The sequence below is a fragment of the Bufo gargarizans genome, chromosome 8 (genome assembly GCF_014858855.1).
Source record: "Bufo gargarizans isolate SCDJY-AF-19 chromosome 8, ASM1485885v1, whole genome shotgun sequence".
NCBI lineage: Eukaryota > Metazoa > Chordata > Amphibia > Anura > Bufonidae > Bufo > Bufo gargarizans.
The window spans coordinates 174283015-174304148 of NC_058087.1; the positions used below are offsets into that span (position 1 = coordinate 174283015).

The 21134-nt window shown below is 44.0% G+C and overlaps 2 protein-coding genes across 5 annotated transcripts in view; one reads left to right on the plus strand and one right to left on the minus strand.

Annotated features, from left to right (window-relative positions):
- The window catches only part of C8H7orf50 (chromosome 8 C7orf50 homolog), a 237390-nt gene that overhangs the window by 83175 nt on the left and 133081 nt on the right, over positions 1-21134 (plus strand). The window contains exon 3 of the mRNA XM_044303952.1: positions 9724-9756. Coding sequence (XP_044159887.1) covers positions 9724-9756 — 33 coding nt within the window. The remainder of the gene's footprint in view (positions 1-9723; positions 9757-21134) is intronic.
- LOC122945087 lies at positions 747-20078 on the minus strand. 4 transcript variants are annotated; one of them, XM_044303950.1, is made up of 3 exons: positions 19947-20078; positions 3948-4092; positions 747-2996 (listed from the first exon to the last, which is right to left on the minus strand). In XM_044303950.1, the coding sequence occupies exon 3, from the start codon at positions 2956-2958 to the stop codon at positions 1999-2001; it is 960 nt and encodes a 319-aa protein (XP_044159885.1). In that variant the 5' UTR covers positions 2959-2996; positions 3948-4092; positions 19947-20078; the 3' UTR covers positions 747-1998. The 4 variants fall into 4 exon arrangements, with proteins under 4 accessions (XP_044159885.1, XP_044159883.1, XP_044159884.1 ...); XM_044303948.1 differs by having other exon boundaries at positions 19907-20050; XM_044303949.1 differs by lacking the exon at positions 3948-4092 and having other exon boundaries at positions 19907-20050.

The window sequence follows — 21134 nt, forward strand, 5'->3', positions numbered from 1 at the left end:
CATGGTGGCGGTGGGGTTATGGTATGGGCAGGCGTATGTTATGGACAACGAACACAGGTGCATTTTATTGATGGCATTTTGAATGCACAGAGATACCGTGACGAGATCCTGAGGCCCATTGTTGTGCCAGTTCATCCACGACCATCACCTCATGTTGCAGCATGATAATGCATGGCCCCATATTGCAAGGATCTGTACACAATTCCTGGAAGCTGAAAATATCCCAGTTCTTGCATGGCCAGCATACTCACCGGACATGTCACTCATGGAGCATGTTTGGGATGCTCTGGATCGGTGTATACGACAGTGTGTTCCAGTTCCTGACAATATTCTGCAACTTCGCACAGCTATTGAAGAGTAGTGGACCAATATTCCACAGGCCACAATCAACAACCTGATCAACTCTATGCGACGGAGATGTGTTGCACTGCGTGAGGCAATTGGTGGCCACACCAGATACTGACTGGTTTTCCGGACCCCCCCCAGTAAGGAAAAACTGTGCACATTTCAGAGTGGCCTTTTATTGTGGGCAGTCTAAGGCACACCTGTGCAATATTCATGCTGTCTAACCAGCCCCTTGATATGCCACACCTGTGAGGTGGGAGGGATTATCTTGGCAAAGGAGAAGCGCTCACTAACACAGATTTAGACAGATTTGTGAACAATGTTTGAGAGTAATGGGTCTTTTGTGTATGTAGAAAATGTTTCAGCTCATACAAAATGGGAGCAAAACCGAATGTGTTGCATTTATTTTTATTCAGTGTAGATAGCATTATAGCTGTATTATTTCGGCTTTGCAAGTTGATAAATTGGACACTTTATCCTCACACAGTCTGTAAAAGCAAATACAACTTAAGTAACAACACTGATGGAAATACATATTACATACATATATAAAAAGTGTATAATACTGTATTTATGAGGCAAAGAGTTTGCTGGATTAGGCAGCGTTCACATCTGCGCCAGTTTTTTCCATTTCTCTGTTCCATTCTAGAAAAAGAGCATTTGCTGGCTCCATCACATGACTAAAATTAATAGCGTCTGAAGAACCGTATTGATTAGAATGGGATCTGCCAGGTTTCCATTAGACAGCTGGCATTTTAATTCCATTTTGTGTGAGAAAAGATTGCTGGTTAAAAAGGTTTTCAATTATATTTTTAACTGATGACCTATCTGCTAGATATCGATCATCAATATCTGATCGATGGGGGTCCGACACCAGAGACTCCCGCTGATCAGCTTTTTCAGAAGGTATCGGAGCTGACAGTAGCGTTGTGGCCTTCTCGCGGGTTTCCCTAGACCATGTGATGACACATTCATCAGTCACATGGCCTAAATGCAGCCCAGCTCCATTGAAGCTTGGTCAGCTGAGAGAAGGCAGTGGTGCTACTACGCGCACTAGTGCCTTCTCAAACAGTTGATTGGCAGGGCTTCCGGCAGTCGGACCCACACCAATCAGAGGATGGGTCATCTGTTTTCATCATAAATCCCGGAAAACCTTTTTAAGGCTTGGAGAATTCAGTATCCTCAAAGCACCAAGACCTGAAGGTGTATCTTCAGTTCTTCCTAAATAATCTTGAGAAAAATGACCCTTCTGGTGCAGGTTCACATCAGCACATCCCTACCCACCTGAAACAGAAAGACTTGATGCTTGCTTGCCCCCCATATTCTTTCCATGATCTGTGGGTGGATTCCTCACAGGTTTCTTTGCAGGAAGATTGTAGGACCTATATAGTGGTGATCACTAGACTGTTTGTTTGTTTTTTACTGCCTAGCAAAACAAGTGAAGAGGCCAACCTAGATAGACCTTCACCAGGAGCCACATAGCAAAACACATAACATAACTCTATGGTATGTACATCCCTGAGGATGGCTATATACATTTTTTTGGAATGACCTCTTCGATATGCATATCTAGCTTATTACATGTGATAGATATTTTCTCTTATAACGTAAATATTTTACATGGTTGAGAATCCAGATGAGGACCACATATGGTTAGATTATACTGTTGGACGTTTCTTTTCTTCTACACTTATTGATTAAGAATTGCACCGATTTCTTGAGACCTTCCCTGCATGGTTTATGCAGCACAAGTGTGCATATAAGTCTGACACAGCTTCCACCAAATACTACTAGTTCTGCAATGTTCAGGACTAACTCCTCTCTAGGAGACATGTAGAAGCCATGAATCTTTAGAACAGTTCTCCTGATGAGCATGATGTTGTAGAAAAGTCGACATATAAAAATAACTGCAATGTGACATAAAAGAACCACGTGAACCTGGATCTTCTCAGACATTTCCACTTTCCGAGCTTGAATAATCATTAGAATGGTAAAGATGAGAAGTACGAGGGTTGGGACTCCAAATCCAGCAGTGAACTTCATGATGTCGTATTCTGGTTTAGCATTTAATGGGTCCAACTGGCAGTATGTTATATTTTGAAGTTTATGATAGGTTCCCAGCAGTGACGCATTGACTACAGACATAAGTATTGACAATGTTAGAGTAAGAAAGGTGTATCTCAGATGACTTTGAAATGTGTAGTCATCTGTGAGGAGTAAGACGAAGAACATTAAAATCAGCAAGTACTGAGAGAAGAAATAGCTCACATTGAAGAAACATGATAGGAACCCACAACTTAAATTAGAAATTTCTAGATAGCCCGGTCTTGTGTTTGAGGTAAAAGAGTACAAGACAATTGTAATGTCTGTAACCACCAACGCTAGAAGATAGAAGTCCAGATTATCCAGTGTGTTATGCTTCATCTTGTTTATAATTAGTATGGCCACACAGAAGACACCAGCCAGTAAACCAAGAGGGACCAGTATGCCAAGGTAGCTGTGCATGACCCTTGAGATGACGTTCTGAGAAGTAATAATATCTTCTATGTCCGTGTGAGGTCCGCCCAGAGTTTGGCTGGGGTAGAAAAGCCCCGTCATATTTTGAAAGCCCATGGTTGTCCAACTTCTCTTTCCCTCTTCTAACGGTATACCTATAAGAAATCAATAAGTAGTCAAATTAATTTCATTGTAAAACAAAGGAGGATGACAAAAATGTTAGAAAATGCTTTAGAATTTATTAAGGGTATTACTAGAGCTGGGTTAAACAGATTTGTCCCACAGCTACAAGAATCGGACTTAGAATAATTTTCTCTGTTGGGATGCTTGTAAGTAAAGGGTCAAACTCGGGACAGCCGGTCAAAATGCCAACATATTCTGGAGTACCGTACAATATAGTCATAATTTCTATCGGTCCCTATCCACAATCTAATTTTTATGTCTCAGACATACCTGCAATGTTTTAGGAAACTGATCAACCTACCAATAGCTTTTTAGAAATTTGAGGGGAATCTGGAGAACATGGTGAACCCTGGCAAGGAGGGTTGGACACCATGTGACATCACGTTCATGAGGCTGAGCTGCAATACCAAGCGCAAACGCTGTACAATGTATGGCACTGTGCTTGGTGAGCTGAGAGAAGAGCATCGGTGCTTTCTCAACCAGCTAATCTGCAGGGGTCCTCGGTGTTTGACCCCTACTGATTAGTATAAGGGCTCATGCACATGACCGTTGTTTTTGTCCGCATCCGATTCACATTTTTTTGTGGGTCGGATACCGGCCCATTCACTTCATTGGGGCCGCAAAACATGCCAACAGCACACCGTGTGCTTTCCTCATCCGTATGTACGTTCCACGCCACCTAAATAAAATAGAACCTGTCCTATAGTTGTCCGTATTATGCAAGATGCCCCATTCATGTTAGTTACTGGTTCAAATGACTTTCGTCGAATGTGTATGGCCACCTTTACTCACTTTTCTTTGACATGTCACCTTAAAGGGGTTGTGTCACTAATATAAATCTACCCCACCCAACAGATATCTGTTATATCACTTTCCGTAAATACATTAAGCAAAATCGCTTTATCCCAAAGGTATTAGCCTACCATTGTACCCTGTGGCAAATCCATTTTTATTTCAGTTGCTGTTGGTTACGTCCTGTAGTGGAATCTTGTAATGCAGGACGCACATGCTCACAGTGCTTCTTCCCTTCATTAACCGCTCCTCTGTGTGCAGTGTCAGTTATAGAGTCTGTGATGTATGGATGGACAGATAACAGACAGACTGATAAACATAACGATGAATTTTGCTCTAACAAATGATAGACATTAGCACAAGTTGTGTCTGCTATAAATCCAGTTACACAGAGCATTTTGCATATGTGGCAGTAGAAAACGAACTGGTTAGTGTCGCATGTCCTGCTGATGTCAGGACACCTCTCACTGCCCTAAGGCATGATGGGACAGCAGTCATGTGACAAACCAGGAAGTAGGATTCAAGCATGGGGGATAAGAGAAAATTGCAAATAAGGTAAATTAAATAAATAAAAATATATATCTATATATATATAAAACTATCCAAGGAGAAATGGGTACTGTCACGGTTAATGTCGAGGGGAAAACACCAGATAACACGCAGAAGGAAATAGACCGAAGTCTAGGCCTCAAAGCTAAGGGAGAGGGATGGTAACTTCCTAGGAATTCCTAGACCTCTCCCTGACTCCTGCCAATATGAGTAGACCCTGAAGGTCGAAATACTCATACACCGGAACCTTAGCCCTGGAGACCCTGGAAATCCCTAGGAGTGGTGGCAGGGAAGGAACCAGCGTCTCCCTGAGGCCTAGAAAACTACAAACACAAGTGAACAACAAAATACACTTAGCTTAAATAAGAATGGAGGAGCAGGAGATCCAAAGGAACAACACTCCAGCTCAACCAACTCCATCAGAAAATATCAACCGCATGGTAAGGAGTGTGAGTCAGAACTTAATAGAGCCTCAGTAATGAACACAAGCTGCACCTGACAAGAGGTGTGGTTATTACCAAACAACAACACTGCAAATTGAAAACCGAGAGACTTTCAGATACCCTCAAGTGCCGCCAGTCTCTCAGATCTTCTCACCTCTGTCAAGAGAGGGATCGTGACAGGTACTTGATGAAAATAAACTTTAGAGTGAAAAGTAGTTTATACTACTTTCACTTTCTTTGATAGATCCTAAATTAAATAAGTCCTTTCCGAACTCATCCTCTGCCGCACAACTCAAGTTTCACCTGTAGTCTGGCTTTTTTTAGGGAGATAATCTCCAACTCCACGGGGACCAATATATATACGGCCCTGCCCTGGATGAAAGCCAAGAACCCTGGAACATTGCTGTCGGAATAAAGATTATAAATGAGCCATGTATATTGGCTTTTATGTGACATCAATCAGAGCTTATACTCTGCAAGTAGCTGAACTTAAAGGGGTATTATCATCTTAATGATCACTGTTGAATCTGTTAATGATTTAACAGTGATCATTTTTCTAAATATATCTAATTAACAAATTCCCACCCCTTAGAAGAAAATAAACCTATACTTACCTGACTGTTGTCTTCCATCTCCCCTGGTTACGGCCACCGCTCTTCTCAGGAATCGCGGTGGCTGCGCGTGCGCAGACGACTTCTTCTCTTCTCCCGGCCAGCCGCGCGCTGTACTGAACGCGCACGCCGAGGCCGCGCATGCGCTATGGTGATTTTTTCCTGGCCAGTATAGTATACTTGCCAGGAAGAAGTCACCAGGGCGCATGCGCGGCCTCGGCGTGCGCGTTCAGTACAGAGCGCGACCCGGCCGGAAGAAGACATCAATCAAGATGGAGCCTGCCGAGTGCCGAAACCAGGAAGTGGACGGCGCGCCGGGAGCAGGTAAGTATCAAATAGTGTGTTGAGAATACCCCTTTAAGGTGAAACTCGAGTCGGATAATGGAGGCTGAGTTCAGAAAGGACTTGCTTGTGGCATAAAGAGGTTGTTCCTGGTTGATTTGTATCTGGATCCCCAGTGAAACACAACAATTGTTTATTTGATTTATTGATTTTGGAGGAATTGGCCACTTCTTCATATGGTAGAAAACAGTAAAAAGCTATAAAAGTGGCTCACCCTCTCAGATATAAAAAGTATGGGTGCTCTGTCTGCGGCGCCCCCTCCACGTGTATATTCAAAAAGTACCAATAAACCAAACTCATTCAAACAGAGGGTAATTCATATTGAATAAAATATTGAATATAATAATATAAAATATCTCGCTAATATATCTATAGGTGATAACCTTAGGCCCCAAGTAATCCGCACACATATGACAGCAATTCGTATAGCAGCGATTGTTATAAATAAAAGCACATAATGGGTCCGGACCACTATAATAAATATTTGATGTGCTATATAGTGAATAAATTGATATTCATGACACTCTAAGTCTACTTTCACACTAGCATTTTTTTGCAAATCCGTCATGGATGTGCAAAAACGCTTCCGTTACAATAACACAACCGCATGCATCCGTCATAGACGGATCCGGTTCTATTATGTCCTCTATAGCCATGATGGATCCGTCTTAAACACCATTGAAAGACAATGGGGGACGGATTCATTTTCTATTGTGCCAGATTGTGTCAGAGAAAACGGATCCGTCCCTATTGACCTATTGACTTATATTGTGTGCCAGGACGGATCCGTTTGGCTCCGCTTCGTCAAGCGGACACCATTATGTGCTTTTATTAAAATCGATGCTATACGAACTGCTGTCTTATATGTGTGGATCACCGTATTTTTCGCCCTATAAGACGCATTTAAAGTGGTGTGAAAATTATAATGCGTCTTATTGGACGAATCCCGGAGATAAGAGGATTCCGATCTATGGTTGTACCTTATAATTTCCTTCATCTTGTTCCGTTCTCAGAAACCATTAATGGGTTCCATGTCAAAGCTTAAAAGAACTACAAGTAGCACTACAATCACTTGTGGTATTTATGTTGGAAAGCAAGTCCTTGTGATTGTCTGCACTTAGGAGGTGTAAATGGTGGACAGTTGCAGGAGATGAATTGTCACAGGAGCTGTATACTTTTTAGAGAAGAGAAGATATGATTTTTACTGGGTTACATTGGTGGCCTGTGCCCGCCGCTGTCCCGCTTTCCTGAGTAGGCATGGGCAATGCTTCACTTTCTCTCCTCCTGTCTTCCCTATCAACCCATATCCGCCGCTCTTCTGCAGGCTGCAGCCTACTTCTGTCTCCTGTACTTGGCTGCGCGCTTCCTCCCGCTCTTGAAGGGCCAGCGCGTACCCTAATTCACACCAGCCAATGCAATGGCTGGTCATCTTTGGGTACTTAACCCTTTCTGCCCCGGAGTTTTTTTGTTTGTTTTTGCGTTTACATTTTTCACTCCCTGCCTTTCTGGGCCATAACATTTTTATTTTCCCATTTACATAGCCGTATGAGGGCTTTTTTTTTTTGCGGGACAAGTTGCACTTTTTAATTCCACCATAACCTTTAATTCCACCTATAATTTTTTGTAGTTATGTGTATGGAGATTTGTGAGGGTTAATTTTTGTTGGGCGATTTGTGCTTTTCAATGATGCCATTTTGGGGGGGGGGGGGGGTGTACGACTTTTGATCACTTTTTCTTAAATTTTTGTTGGAGAAGAAGCGACTAAAAAAACTGCAAATCTGTCATTTTGACTTTTTTTTTGCTGTTTTCTGTATGGGATAAATATTTTTATACCTTAGGCTACTTTCACACCTGCGTTTGGTGCGGATCCGTCTGGTATCTGCACAGACGGATCCGCACCTATATATGCAAACGATGGTATCTGTTCAGAACAGATCCGTCTGCATTTTATGTAAAAAAAAAGTCTAAGTCTAATTGTTAGTCAGACGGATCCATCCTGACTTTACATTAAAAGTCAATGGGGGACGGATTCGTTTACAATTGCACCATATTGTGTCAACGTCAAACGGATCCGTTTGGCTCCGCACAGCCAGGCGGACACCAAAACGCTGCAAGCAGTGTTTTGGTGTCCGCCTCCAGAGAGCGGAACGGAGCCAAACTGATGCATTCTGAACGGATCCGCATCCATTCAGAATGCATTGGGGCAAAACTGATCCGTTTGGGGCCGTTTGTGAGAGCCTTGAAATGGATCTTACAGGCGGACACCGAAACGCTGGTGTGAAAGTAGCCTTAATAGTACAGGCGTCTTCGCACGTGGCGATGCCCATGATGTCTTTTTTTTTTTTCTCGTTTTTATTTATAGGAACTAATGTGCAGCAGTCTCCTGTCTCAAAGGAGGACAGTTGTTGCTGCACACACACTTCGGCTCCCCTGATCCCCACGGGGGAAGGCCAGTGCACACCTGATAGCGCGCGCTTCTGGGTTTTAATGCGTACAGATGCTGTGGTGACCATCCGAAGGATTAAATGGTAATGCTGGTTGCGGACATTAACCATGTGTGTCTGCTTTATGAAAGTTGAAACCTATTAACCATCTTCAAAGTCCCAGCCAGCACCATACATGTATGGTGCTGGTCGGGAAAGGGGTTAAAGCACTTTTCTCTGTGGGAAAGTGCCTGAACAGTAGGTTTTCTGGCTTGCTAGTTCCTGTACATGTGTCACGATTACAGGGAAGGGGAGGAACACAGAACTAGGCCTCAAAGCTAGCGAGAGGGAAAAGGTTACCTCCTAGGAAGCCCCTAAACCTGGCCCTGACTCCTGTCAGTATGTATAGACCCTGAAGGTGGGAAAATACATACGCTGGAACCTAGACCCTAGGATCCCTGAAATGCCCTCGGTCAGTGATGGCTAACCTTGGCACTCCAGCTGTGGTAAAACTACAACTCCCAAGATGCCCCCCTTGCTTGGCTGCTCTCAGAACTCTGTAGAAATAAATGGAGCATGCTGGGAGTCGTAGTTTCACCACAGCTGGAGTGCCAAGGTTAGCCATCACTGCCCTAGGTAGTAGCAGGGAATGAGACTACTGGTTCCTTCCCAGGTGAACGAACCAGTCTCCCTGAGGCCTAGTAACAACAAGCACAGGGGAAACCACCAAATACAAAGAGCAGTGCAACTTACCTTATAGAAAATGGATGAGCAGGACCACAGGTAAGGTCCACACACCAACTCTTCCAAATCCAAGCAGAGAATATCAACCGCATGGTATTAAGTGTGAGACCAAACTAAGTAGGGAATGCAGTAATGACCACGAGCTTCACCTGACAAGAGGTGTGGTCATTACCAAACCACAACACTGAGAATCGAGAGATTGTCAGTTAACCCTTACGTGCAGTCAGTCTCTCCGATCTTCTAACCTCTGTCACAGACGGTACAGTAACAACATGTGTGCTGTATGCATTTTATTGCTTATGCACCGACTTCTGCCTGATTCCTGGATTCTGACCCTGCACTGCCTGACCAGAGCTGCACCTTCCACGTACTCCGCCATCTCTGACTACGATTTTGCCTGAACCCTCAGGTTTTTGCACTGGTGTTTCTGACCCTCGTGAGTCAGCAGTCAACCACACAGAGACTTCTCCAGGAGGTAGCAGCCTGGTGGCTCCACTGCAATGAAGTCCTGATCCCTGTATGGGGATTAAAGGGTGAAAACCAGGGCATCACCAGCATAACTCCCTTAGATTTAGCTCAATCTGTTGGTTGACTAGTGGTTCCACATCCACTGCCGTAACAGATTTTGACTTTTGGTTTGTAGTAATGATTAGTATGTGGAAATAGCCATATTATCAAATAACTTTATACCCAGCAAAAACCCATTTAGGGCCTATATACACTCTTTAGCGCCACCAAATACTAAGTTCCTGCCTTTACCTATCATTGATTGCTTACCTCTTGTTTCCTTTACAGGTGTCTGAGGAATCTGCTACAGAAAACACTAAGGTAAGATTTAAAGGTTTTATCTTTTTTACTAGCCAATCGAGGTACCGTACATACAGTCATAGGAAACCTCTGTAGTATGCAGCAATGTTCAAACTCTATTTGTGAAATGCTGTATAATGATTTATATGGTATTTTTGAGTGCAGCTTTATTTTCTACTAATAAACCACTCATCCTTCTTGTTGCAGTTACTGCTTATGGCCACTACCCAGTCTATGGTGCTGTTCCGTAGTGCAGCAGCTTGTTCCAAAAGCTGATCGGTGAGGGTGCTGGAAGTCAGACATCCCCCCGATCGGATATTGATATCCTAATTTTGGATCATTTAGTAATTATCTAGAATTAGGGTCCATTCACACGTCCTGTTTTTTTTCATCCTGAAAAACGGTCCGTTTTTTGCGGATCCGTTGTTCCTGAAAATGTTTCCGTATGTCATCCGTTTTTTGCGGATCCGCAAAAAACGGAAACATGTATACATTTCAATAATCAAATAAAGTTGTTTGGATTTCTTTGAAAAAAATTTGAAAAAAATAAAATAAAAAAAAATTGTTATGTGTTTCCAGGAACGGAATCCGCAAAAAACGGATGACATACGGAATGACATCCGAATGTCATCCGTTTTTTGCGGATCCATTGACTTTGTATTGTACCAGGATCCGATTTTTCAGGACAAGAATAGGACATGTTTTATATTTAAACGGACATGCGGAACGGAACAACGGAAACGGACAGCACACATTGTGCTGTCCGATTTTTTCCAGGACCCATTGAAAATGAATGGGTCCAGATCTGGTCCTGATCTGTTCCTGAAAAAACGGAACAGATCAGGAAAGAAAAAACGGACGTGTGAATGGACCCTTAATGGATGGATTTGCTTTGGAATCAATAACTAATTAACATGTTCTTAATTGTCTTAGAGGGTGTCTATCTGGTTATAAATTTGAGACCTGTCTCTGACTTTATGCATGCTATTACACACGTGTTACTGAATACGGGTAGCGCTCACAATTTATCGCGGCTGCAGCTTGGCTTGCCATTTTTTCAGGTTGCAACTTCAGGTGCAGCCTAGCAATTAGAGGTAAATCGCAATGGTTAGCTGCGACCAGTAATGGCCATAAACTAGCACCCGTAGGGGATTTTCAGGTGTTACTGTAAAACCACATGTGGCTTTACCATCATTTGGCACGTTATTGCGATACGCATGGCCCAACACCAGATTGCATGTGTTTTTTTATGTGATCATCTGAATGTATACCTTTTTAAAGGGGTTATCTCATGATTAATGTAAACAATAAAAATCATATAGGACATGACAATCTCTTTTAAACGAAGCTAGAACCAGCCCTGTACCTCACATGGATCCAGAGATCTCCCCATTCATTGCTCTGCTAGATTTATATCAAGCTGGCAGCTCAGGGGGAGTGTCTATTCTGCTGCAGCTCAGGGGGCGTGTCTCAGCTCTCCCTATCACAGCTCAGGGGGAGTGTCTTTTCTGCTGCAGCTCAGGGGGCGTGTCTCAGCTCTCCCTATCACAGCTCAGGGGGCAGGTGAAGGATGAAGCTGAGCATGTGCGACCATCTCAGTGAGCAGGACAAAGAAGTAAGAAGAAAAAAAAACAGCAGGTGGCGCTGTACAGACACAGTAGCTACTACATTTTAATTACATGCAATTACAATAGTAATCACATCCAGGTGCTGGTTTGAAAACTGTAGAATATTCTTCGTGGGTCAAGCCTTTTAATGTTAAAAATTAATATCAGACATCATCTAGTTCATGACAATCTCTAACAAAGCTAGAACCAGCCCTGCACCTCACATGGATCCAGAGATCTGCTCATTCATTGCTCCAATTGCTCTGCTAGATTCTCTTCAGGCTGACAGCTATTGGGGTGTGTCCTTTTCTCAGAGGGCATGTCTATTCCTCCATGGGCGAGTCCTTTCTGCTTTAGCTATTTCCCTATCACAGGTCAGGGAGTGTCTCCTTTTTACTGCAACTCTCTCCCTATAGAAGCTCAGGGAATATGACCTTTCTGCTGCAGCTCTCTCCCTGTAACTGCCACAGCTTCTAATGGCAGATATGGCTGGTGGCAGTCAAAGGATGGAAATGAGCAGCTGTGACCACCTCAGTAGGTGGACGTGCATAAAGCCATACGGGTTATACACCAGGGGGCGCCATTATAATGCAGTATAGAGAATATCTCACAACTGGAGCATTTTTGTAAGGGCTCATGCACACGACCATATTTTCTTTCCATGTGCATTCCATTTTTTATTTTATATTTTTTGCGGACCACATGCGGAACCAATCATTTCAATGGGTCTGCAAAAACCCCCCACAGAAGTTACTCTGTGTGCATTCCGTTTCTGTATGTCCGTTCCACAAAATAATAGAACATGTCCTATTATTGTCCGCATTACCAACAAGAATAGGACTGTTCTAATAAGGGCCAGCTGCTCCGTTCTGCAAAATATGGAATGGACACGGGCGTCATCCGTTTTTTTTTGCGGACCGCAAAATACAAACGGTCATGTGCATGAGCCCTAACTTAAAGTATATTACAGAAGTGACTCATTTTTTGTGCTGAATTATATTAAAATAACCCCTTTAAGCGTCCACAGATTACAATAAGTCACTGATGTTTTCAAGCAGTTGGGGCGCAGGTGTTTGTCTGGAGCTGATGGAATGACTATTGAATATATGCTGTATGAAGGGTGTACCGTCGTGTCATACTTTCATTGTCTATCATGTGGCCACCGTCTTGACCTGTAGTTCCTAACAAAGGATCAATATTCCTTTCCCAGGCATCGGGTCAACAGTACAATGACAGCACACAATCTTATTTTCCAAATGGGAAACTCAAGATTTTAAAACACTTTGATTTGCTGCCCGATCGCACAAATCAAGCATTTTCTCCTTAAAACGCGCTGAGACTCAGCCAGCATAAACAGCATTGAAAATGGCCTCGAGTTTCTGTAACTGCCTGTGATTTACCGATTTTATTATACCATCGCCCTGCTCCGAAATAATAGGTCAGACTAATGAAAATAAGGAACAGAGGACAAGGGTAAATCAAGTTCTAAAAATAATATTGGGGTTGTCCTTTACGGGCATGTTCAAAACGAAACAGATTTGGCACCAAACGGAGGCCCCATAGACTATAGTCTCCATGTGGGAGTCCGTTTTTGTTTTTTAAAGGGAGAGTCTGCGACAAAGGCCCTGAACGGAACAGATGTGAACAGTGGAGTTATCTCATTTGGGAGATTTAAAAGGAACGTGTCACATGTGATAAGCAGACCCCTCTCATTCACACGTCCGTGCTCAAATCCGTGAGCAGGTGGTCAGTGATGCATCTGTGAAGTTGTATGTGAAGGATCCATCATTTTCGAGGCATCTCTTCTTAATGATCCGTGAAACACGGATGGTGTCTGTGGTTTTCACGGACCCATAGGCTATAATGGACGTGATGGACAAAACAGAGCATGCATCCGTGCTAAACCCGCGGACCGTGCTAAAACACTGATGTCTGGATACACACATTAAAAAATGAATGGGGACATGTGCTGTCCGCGGAGAACATGTACAGCACACATCCGTGAAACACTGACGTGGGAATGAGGCTTTATAGAGCAGGAGAAGCTGAGCAGATTCTTTGATATGTGTATATATTGTGGAAAAAGATTCAGCAAAACTTGTGTTTTATTCATTGAAATCCCTGCTCATTCCAGGCTTAAAGAGGACCTTTCACAGGTTTGTAGTAAGTGAGATAAATATCTGTACCTGCAGAGTACCCCCCGCTGATGCTGCCACCCTGCCTGGTTTTTTAAAATAGCGCTCCTGCCCCCCGTTATGGCCCCCTGCAAATTTCGCGCTCAGTATACTAATACTGAGCAATAAAGGGGGAGACGCAGTCTTTCTCTGTGGGCGTCTCCTTCTCCCTGGCTGTAGCTCTGTCCAATCGCAGCGCAGAGCGTCACAGCAAGGGAGGTTTTCCCCCCGTTGGCTCAGGAGTGGGAGGGGCGTGGCCTAACCAGATCAGGGGCCTGGCTTAGCGGGACCTGGGGCGGGGTTTTAAGTCTTTTGAGGGTGGACACATTGTGGCAGGGGGCGTGTCTGGGCTCCTTCCTGCAAGAGTGACGCCCCTCTGGGCACCTTACTGGCTCATTTGCATATCAAATAAACTGGATTTTCAGAGGATAAAAACGTCTATTGCTTGAACAAAGGCATATCTTGAAATAAGGTACTAAGTGCTATTAGGCCACGGCTTTACTTCAATAGCGATTATTCTGGTGACAGATTTCCTTTAAAGCTCTCCTACAGCAGTGAAGATAAATGGCTGGGTTGTTATGGAAACCTGAAGTAAAACTGTATATGTGGAGGCTGAAGGACCTGAGAGCTTCTATTGGCTGATAAGGATCATGTGACCAAGCTTCTATTGGCTAATGCATTTTTTTGGGAATATCTAGGGAACGGTGTGTCCTAGAGAGCTGAGACCTGCTCTAAAACCTTCCTGGACACCTGATGTTCCTGTGTGCCAAATTTTGTGATTGTAAATGCGACAGTGCGGATTCCTTTAGTGGACATATACACACACACACACACACACTCAGCTGTATATATTAGATATAAAATCAGTTTTCTCAGCTCTTTTTGCTTTATAAGATGCTGCCTGGAAATCAGACATCATGTTCATTGTGACAGGTTCCCTTTAATGACCACTTTATTGTACTGCTAGAGGCCTAGATACTGTAATGCAGGATTATAACCCTATACATAGGGTGTTGTATGCAGCTGTCCTGCCACTTCCTACTCCCAGGGCAGAGAGGACTGTAGTCCATTCCCTGGGTACTGTAACAATCTATGACATTTCTCTATTAACTCCCATTTATCGTAACCGCCATGAAGCAAAATCCCACACCGTCTTCACAAAATGATCTCCAACCTGTGGCTCTCCAGTTGTTGCCATACTACAACTTCCATCATGCTCAGATAGCCACAGGCTGTGTTGGATGATGGGAGTTTGTATTTTTGCAACAGCTGTGGAGCCAAAGGTTGGGGAACACTGGTCTATATGCACAATACAGAAAGGAAGGATGTTCCAACAGTATTGCAGCCACTGGCTTTAAGAAAATATAATAAAATAGATGCATTTTTTTCAGTATACTTAAATTTGGATTATAAAACTAAAATCAAAGATGTGACTTTCCCTTTAACAGCAGGGAGGCCACTAGAATGAAGAGCTGCGTTCCTTTAAGTGCGTGCCCCTTCCTTTTCATCTTCAGAGAGATGTTAGCGGGGATGCCATAAATGGGAGATTTCCAACTCTGAAGCTCTCCCAAAGATCTCCGAATCTTGAGACAAAGGGGCACGGCACTCGGAGAAGTCCCGCGGCCCATCGGATTTGAGATCAGTAGTAGTCATTTCCTGTGAAAATGGAATTTCACTGCGTGTACAATTAAAGGCGACCGATAAGTTGTTCCGTCTGCTTCATCAGTAAATATTCCTCTGCGTTTGAAGCCTCCTAAGATGTCATCACACTGAGAGGAGCATGCTGTAACGCCAGCTCAGAACATCTGTCGTCCAACGCATTTCGCGTCTCGCTCAGATTGCTCTTTAGCAGGATTTTAGAGACAAAAATATTCCAGGCCTGTGCGTGAGGTAAAGTTGCTTTTTATGGCTCATCATCTTCTCATCAGTCACAGCGATGGAACATTTGGCCATCTGCTGTGTTTACCAATCAGCATAATATCCTTGTCTGATGGACAATAATGGACAGAATTGGGGACGACTGGACTTCAGATAAAACACGTGTTGACCTGAAGATGAGGTTAAAGTCCGGGCTCCTCGTGATAGAGATTCAGTGGAACCACAGCGGTGTTCATTGAAGGTAACTGTGGAAACCTCAGGCTTGTTGAGATAGAACTAGGACGGTGCTAGCAGGTTTTTTTTGATTGTTTAGGTGATTATGTAATGTTAATCAGATAGAAAAAGCTCAAACTGAACAGTTTCTAATTCAGAGACTCTCGGAGGCAGGGGCAATTTTGGTTCCCATGTAAGACCTCCAATTTTGGGGATACTCTCAAGTAATACAGTCGGGGGTCAAAGCCTGCGCTGATAGCATGGCTATAGTAAACGCTATAGTAAAGTGCCATTATTACAATAGAATTACATTAAAAAATAATAAATTATGGTGGAGGTATTTAAAGGGGATTTTCTAAGATTAAATAAAGGCTCTGCTTCTTTCCAGAAGGTGTCTGTGGACAGTGTCTGGTCCATTCATTTGAATGAGGATGAATTGCAATACCAGAGTGGAGCTGTTTCTAGAACATAACGCAGACCCTTTCTCTAACCTTGGTAACCTTGGATGCTCCCCCCCCCCTTCATTTTTCATTTTGGTTGGACAACCTTTTTAAAAAGATCCTCTGGGACTTTAAAGATTGATGGCCTATCCTCGGGATAGATGATCAATATCTGATCAGTGGGGGTCGGACTCCTGGCACCCGCGCCGATCAGCTGTTTAAAGGGGCTGCATTGCTAGGGCAAACAGTGTGGCCTCTTCGTCGTATACTGAGCGCAGCGCCATACATTGTATAGTGGCTAGGCTTGGTATTGCAGCTCGTACCAATTCACTTGAATGTAACCAATAAGCCCTATGACTAATAGACGGGATGTTACAGATCTAGGAAGAGGTCGCAGCGCTCACACAAGTTGGACTCTCGCCAATCACATATTGATGACCTATCCTGAGGATAGATTGTCATATTTAAGCCCCGGAAACCACTTTTAGGACTGGAGCAGGAAGTATCATACAGTGTAATCCGTGCTCTGCCTGTTCTTTGGACTGATCATTCTGTAGATGACCCAGTTCTTCTTCCATTAAAGGGGTCTTTCTGAGTGTTTAGTACTGATGACTTGTCCTCAGGATAGGACAGGCTTGCATCAGCGCCGCAACCTTTCTCTCCACTCACCAAGCACAGCGCCGTCCATTGTATAGTGGCCGTGCTTGGTATCGCAGCTCGGCTTCATTCACTTCTGTGGGGCTGAGCTGTGCCTAGACTATATGACCCATGGACGTGACTTCACTGGACTAGGGCAGAGATGGCTAATCTCCAGCGCTCCAGCTGTGGTGAAACTACGACTCCCAGCATGCTCCATTAATTTATATGAAGTTCTAAGAACAGCCAAGCAGGGGTGCTTCTTGGGAGTCGCAGTTTTACTACAGCTGGAGTGCCAGAGGTTAGCCATCTCAGGCCTAGGGTAAGCTGCGGGAAGGCTACTGTGAGCGCTGGTGCCTGCTCAAACAGTTGATCATTTGGGGTGTCGGGAGTTGTTATATCATTTTCCTTCTGATTTAATACTTAAAAATAAATAAAAACTCGGAAAAAACTATTTTTTTTTCTTTTCATCACCATATTTTACCCTATAACCTTTTATAGTTATATCCATGGAGCTGAGTGAGGGCTCATTTTTGGTGGGACGATCTGTAGTTTTTATTTATACCATTCTGAGGTGTGTATGGGGTATGACTTTTTGTTCACTTTTTTATTTATTTTTTTGGTAGGTGAAGTGCAGTAAAGTTTTTTGTTCGCCGTATGGGATAAGTATTTTTATTTTTTAGCGGTACAGGCGTTTTCGCATGCGGCGATGCTCATAATGTGTATTTTTTTCATCTTTATTTTTGTTCTGGGGGAAGGGGGGTGATTTTTAAATTTTTATATATTTTTTTATATTTTTTAAAACATTTTTTTTCTACTTCCTTTTAATCCCCCGAGGGCCTAACATTATGCAATCGTTAGATCTTCACTCCTATATCAATGAAAATAAATCCATTGACAAATAGTACATTCAGTATATTGCAATGAGGTGCTGCCACCTGCAGGCCTACATAGGAATATACCTGTGAAAGGCATTGGAGCCCCAGCAGACTCCGGCCTTTCACAGGCAACAAACAGCTCCCCCGATTGCCTCATGGTGGAGCCGTTCCAGGCCCAAAAGTGTTTGCTCTCAGATGCCGTGGCCACATTTGACCATGGCATCTGATGGGTTAAATACCTGCGATCAGCATTACCACTGGTTGCAAACATTAGCCCCGGGTGTCTGCTGTATGGAATTAGTCACCTATAGTTTGCCAATATGTGAGATTTAATGGGGATGGTTAAAGGGGTATTTCCGCCAGGATATTTTCCCATTGTCTGATAGCTACGGGTCCCAGAGATGGGGAGAGAATGGAGTGGGGAAAGTGGTGGCTGGAGAACCCCGGTCCGGCAACTACCAAGCACTCGCCCCATAGACGTGAATGGAGCCATGGCCACCGCTCACATTCATTTCTATGGGGCCAACGGACATAGCTGAACCAGCACTTGGCTATTTTCGGCGGCCCCATTGAAATGAATGGAGGGCAGCCACGCAGTGGGCCCTCCGGGACTTTGCCAGCTGCCTTTACAAGATAGGTGCGGGTCCCACCGCACCTATTAGACAATGGTGGCATATCCTAGCGATATGCCCCCATTGTCTAAAATGGGAATACCCCTTTAAGGTTGCCGTCTTGGGAATGAATGGAACATTCTGATCAATGCCGTAACTGAAATGTCTTTTTTAAATTTTGCTAAGTATGTCAAAATTGCATTAATGTCGTGGAAAACCAACTTTTCTGATCCAGCATCTCAGGCAGTAAATTGCCAACCAGTTTGCTAAAGAGAGAAACTTGCATCTCCCAAAATATCTACTCCTCTCCAGTGGTTAGGGACAGAAGCCTTTACTTGTGTTCTAGAGTTCTGCTTTTTTTTTAAACCTAGTATTTTTGGTTTCCTCAGCTATATTTAAAATGCTCCACCTCTTGCCTGTACAAAGAGGGGCTTGTAGTTAGAAGCAGCGGTTGGTGGCGTGGAGGTGGCGAGCAAGAAAGTAATGCAAAGCAAAAGTGTTTTTCTAGGACCTTGTGACCTTACTCGTAATTTTGCACCTTCTGCAAGCTTCCTCTGCGACCTCCCTGGTTGGGGGGTCTTATTGCAAGATATTATAGAAAGTCGTCTGTGCAGAATAAGGAAGTTACAGCTGTTTGCACTGTGCACGCAGGAGCACCATTTAAGGTGATCTCAGAGTAGCAGACAACGGAAATCCACCTTCTCGATCATGTCACCCGGCCAGGGGCGAACTGGGAAGTTAAAGTGGCCCTGGAAAAAACTAAACTAAAAGTGACCTCAATGTTGTAGATGGGTCCAAATTGAGAGAAGGTGGGGCAACACAAGTAGATGGGGCCAATACAAGTTGGCAAGCACAGGATACTTCCTCAGAGGTTGTCTCTCTGTGGTGGTCATCAATAGTGGCCACGTTCTGTTCTCCTCCTCCAATTGTCTCTAACATAGATATGGAGCAGGAGGCTTAGGGGGTGAGATGTGGGTCACAACACCAAGCCAGCCCTACCTTTAGCATGCTGCTTTGACTTCCTCTAATAATGACCCTTATAGTGCCCCCAGTAGTATGTACGTTGACAACGGCAGAGAGGAGGGCTCAGGTCCTTGCTCCATACTTCAGCAGAAGTGAAGATGGGCAGTAGTCAATGGCCAACCATGACGAGCAGAACCAGTTGTGTATCGGTGGCTGACTGTTGTCATTGGACATTGATGGCGTACCCCCATAATATCCTGATGGAACCCCTTGTAGGGTATCTCTACACAGGGTGGCTACGCCGAGGATTTGCTTGCAGCACTCCTGCAACTTTTTACAGTACCGGCAAAGTGAATTAGATTTTACCAAATTTCAGCCTCACTCTGCCCAATAAATTCAGTGTAAATTCACTTTCGGTATAGATTTTAAATCCGTGGCACGTCACTTCACATCGGCAGACTTTTCTTCATGAGTTTAACCCTTTGCAATGCAAAGACTATTTCTAGATATAACATTTTGTGCAGAAGAACCAAGAAGAGCTCTTATTTCTTGCAAGCTTACTTCTATCTCTTCATGATATCAGTCAGTCTGGCTCCACAGTGCTCATGTGGTCCAGATTCGACGGTAGTTTCCTAAAATTCCAACGTTGAGGCCAGAATAAATAATCTGCCTTCAGGCTCCAACCCCTGTACCTTACTTACTCTCTGTCGCTACAAGGCAGGGTCACAACTCTTACGAAAGTTTCTGATGTTCCTGTCATCAGTCACTTACCTTCGACAGCGTCACTTCTCACTGGGGACGGAGCACGTACCTTCTACGCCGAGCTTCGTCTTGAGAGCCTTGCCATCCTTCTTGGCAGCGCTGCACAGAATCCCAGAGGTTCAGTTCTGTGATTTCACCATCCTGGGGCAGTAACGGAAGTAGCAAGCAGTACGAGTTCAGGTTACATTTCTAGCTGGCTGGTTTTTTTTTCTCTGCACCATGTGACACGTAAGGAACGGAAAATGTCTTGTAATTGTTGAGCAGAGATGTGCGTTGGTGAATATGCACGGGGGGGGGGGGGGTCCTTTCATTTGCACATCATGAAATGTATGGGACTTCTTTAATGCTAGACATACGAGCACTTTATAGTAGAGAATTGCAGAACCTGCAGCATCTTAACATAAATGTATATGTGCAATGCATGTGGAAGTATTGCAGGTCTGAGCAACAATAAGAGTCGGAAAGAGTGCACTGTCTGCAGACTTAAAGGGGTGGTCTGGTTTCAGGGAGAAACAGGGGATCTTTCTGCTAAAAAGAACTGGGCATTACTTAATTTGCCGATGCGATGTCTCCGTAGAAAGTGGTGGAACAGGAGTGGCGGTTCTTTTTCTGCCAAAAGATCCCATACGTTTATTAGGAAAAACTGTACAATTAAAAGGAGGATCTTCTGTCCTGTTCGACCACCTGGATACAAGGTGAGGTTCGGTTGGGCATGGAGGCATACAGGTTCCGTATGGTATTTTGAAGCACATTTGCCTGCAGATGATGCAGCTGGGCCTGTAGATCCTGCACACTTGTAGGTTCCCGAAGCTGATGTCCCAGCTGGTCCCATAAATGCTTGACTGGTGATAAATGTGGTGACCGGGCAGGCCAAGGAAATATTGCATTCTGGATAAAACATTCCTGGGAAACTGCCATTTGGAAGCCCTGCCATGAGAGGAACACATGTGGCTGCAGGATGTCCTGAGCTGTTAGTGTCCACTGCTAGGTGTGACCGATGGCTCCTCAGATCATCACACCAGCAGTTGGAACAGTGTGTGGCTCCACAGCAAAGGGTGGATGGAAGCGCTCTCCACGAGGCCTCCATACTGGAACCTGACTGTCATCAAACCTGAAACAGATCCTGAATTTGTCTCTAAAGATGGTACAGTTCCAGTCCATAGCGGTCCAGGTTTCTCGTTTATGACACCACGGCAAACGATGGGCGACTGTGTCTGGCTGCCAATAGCAGGACACA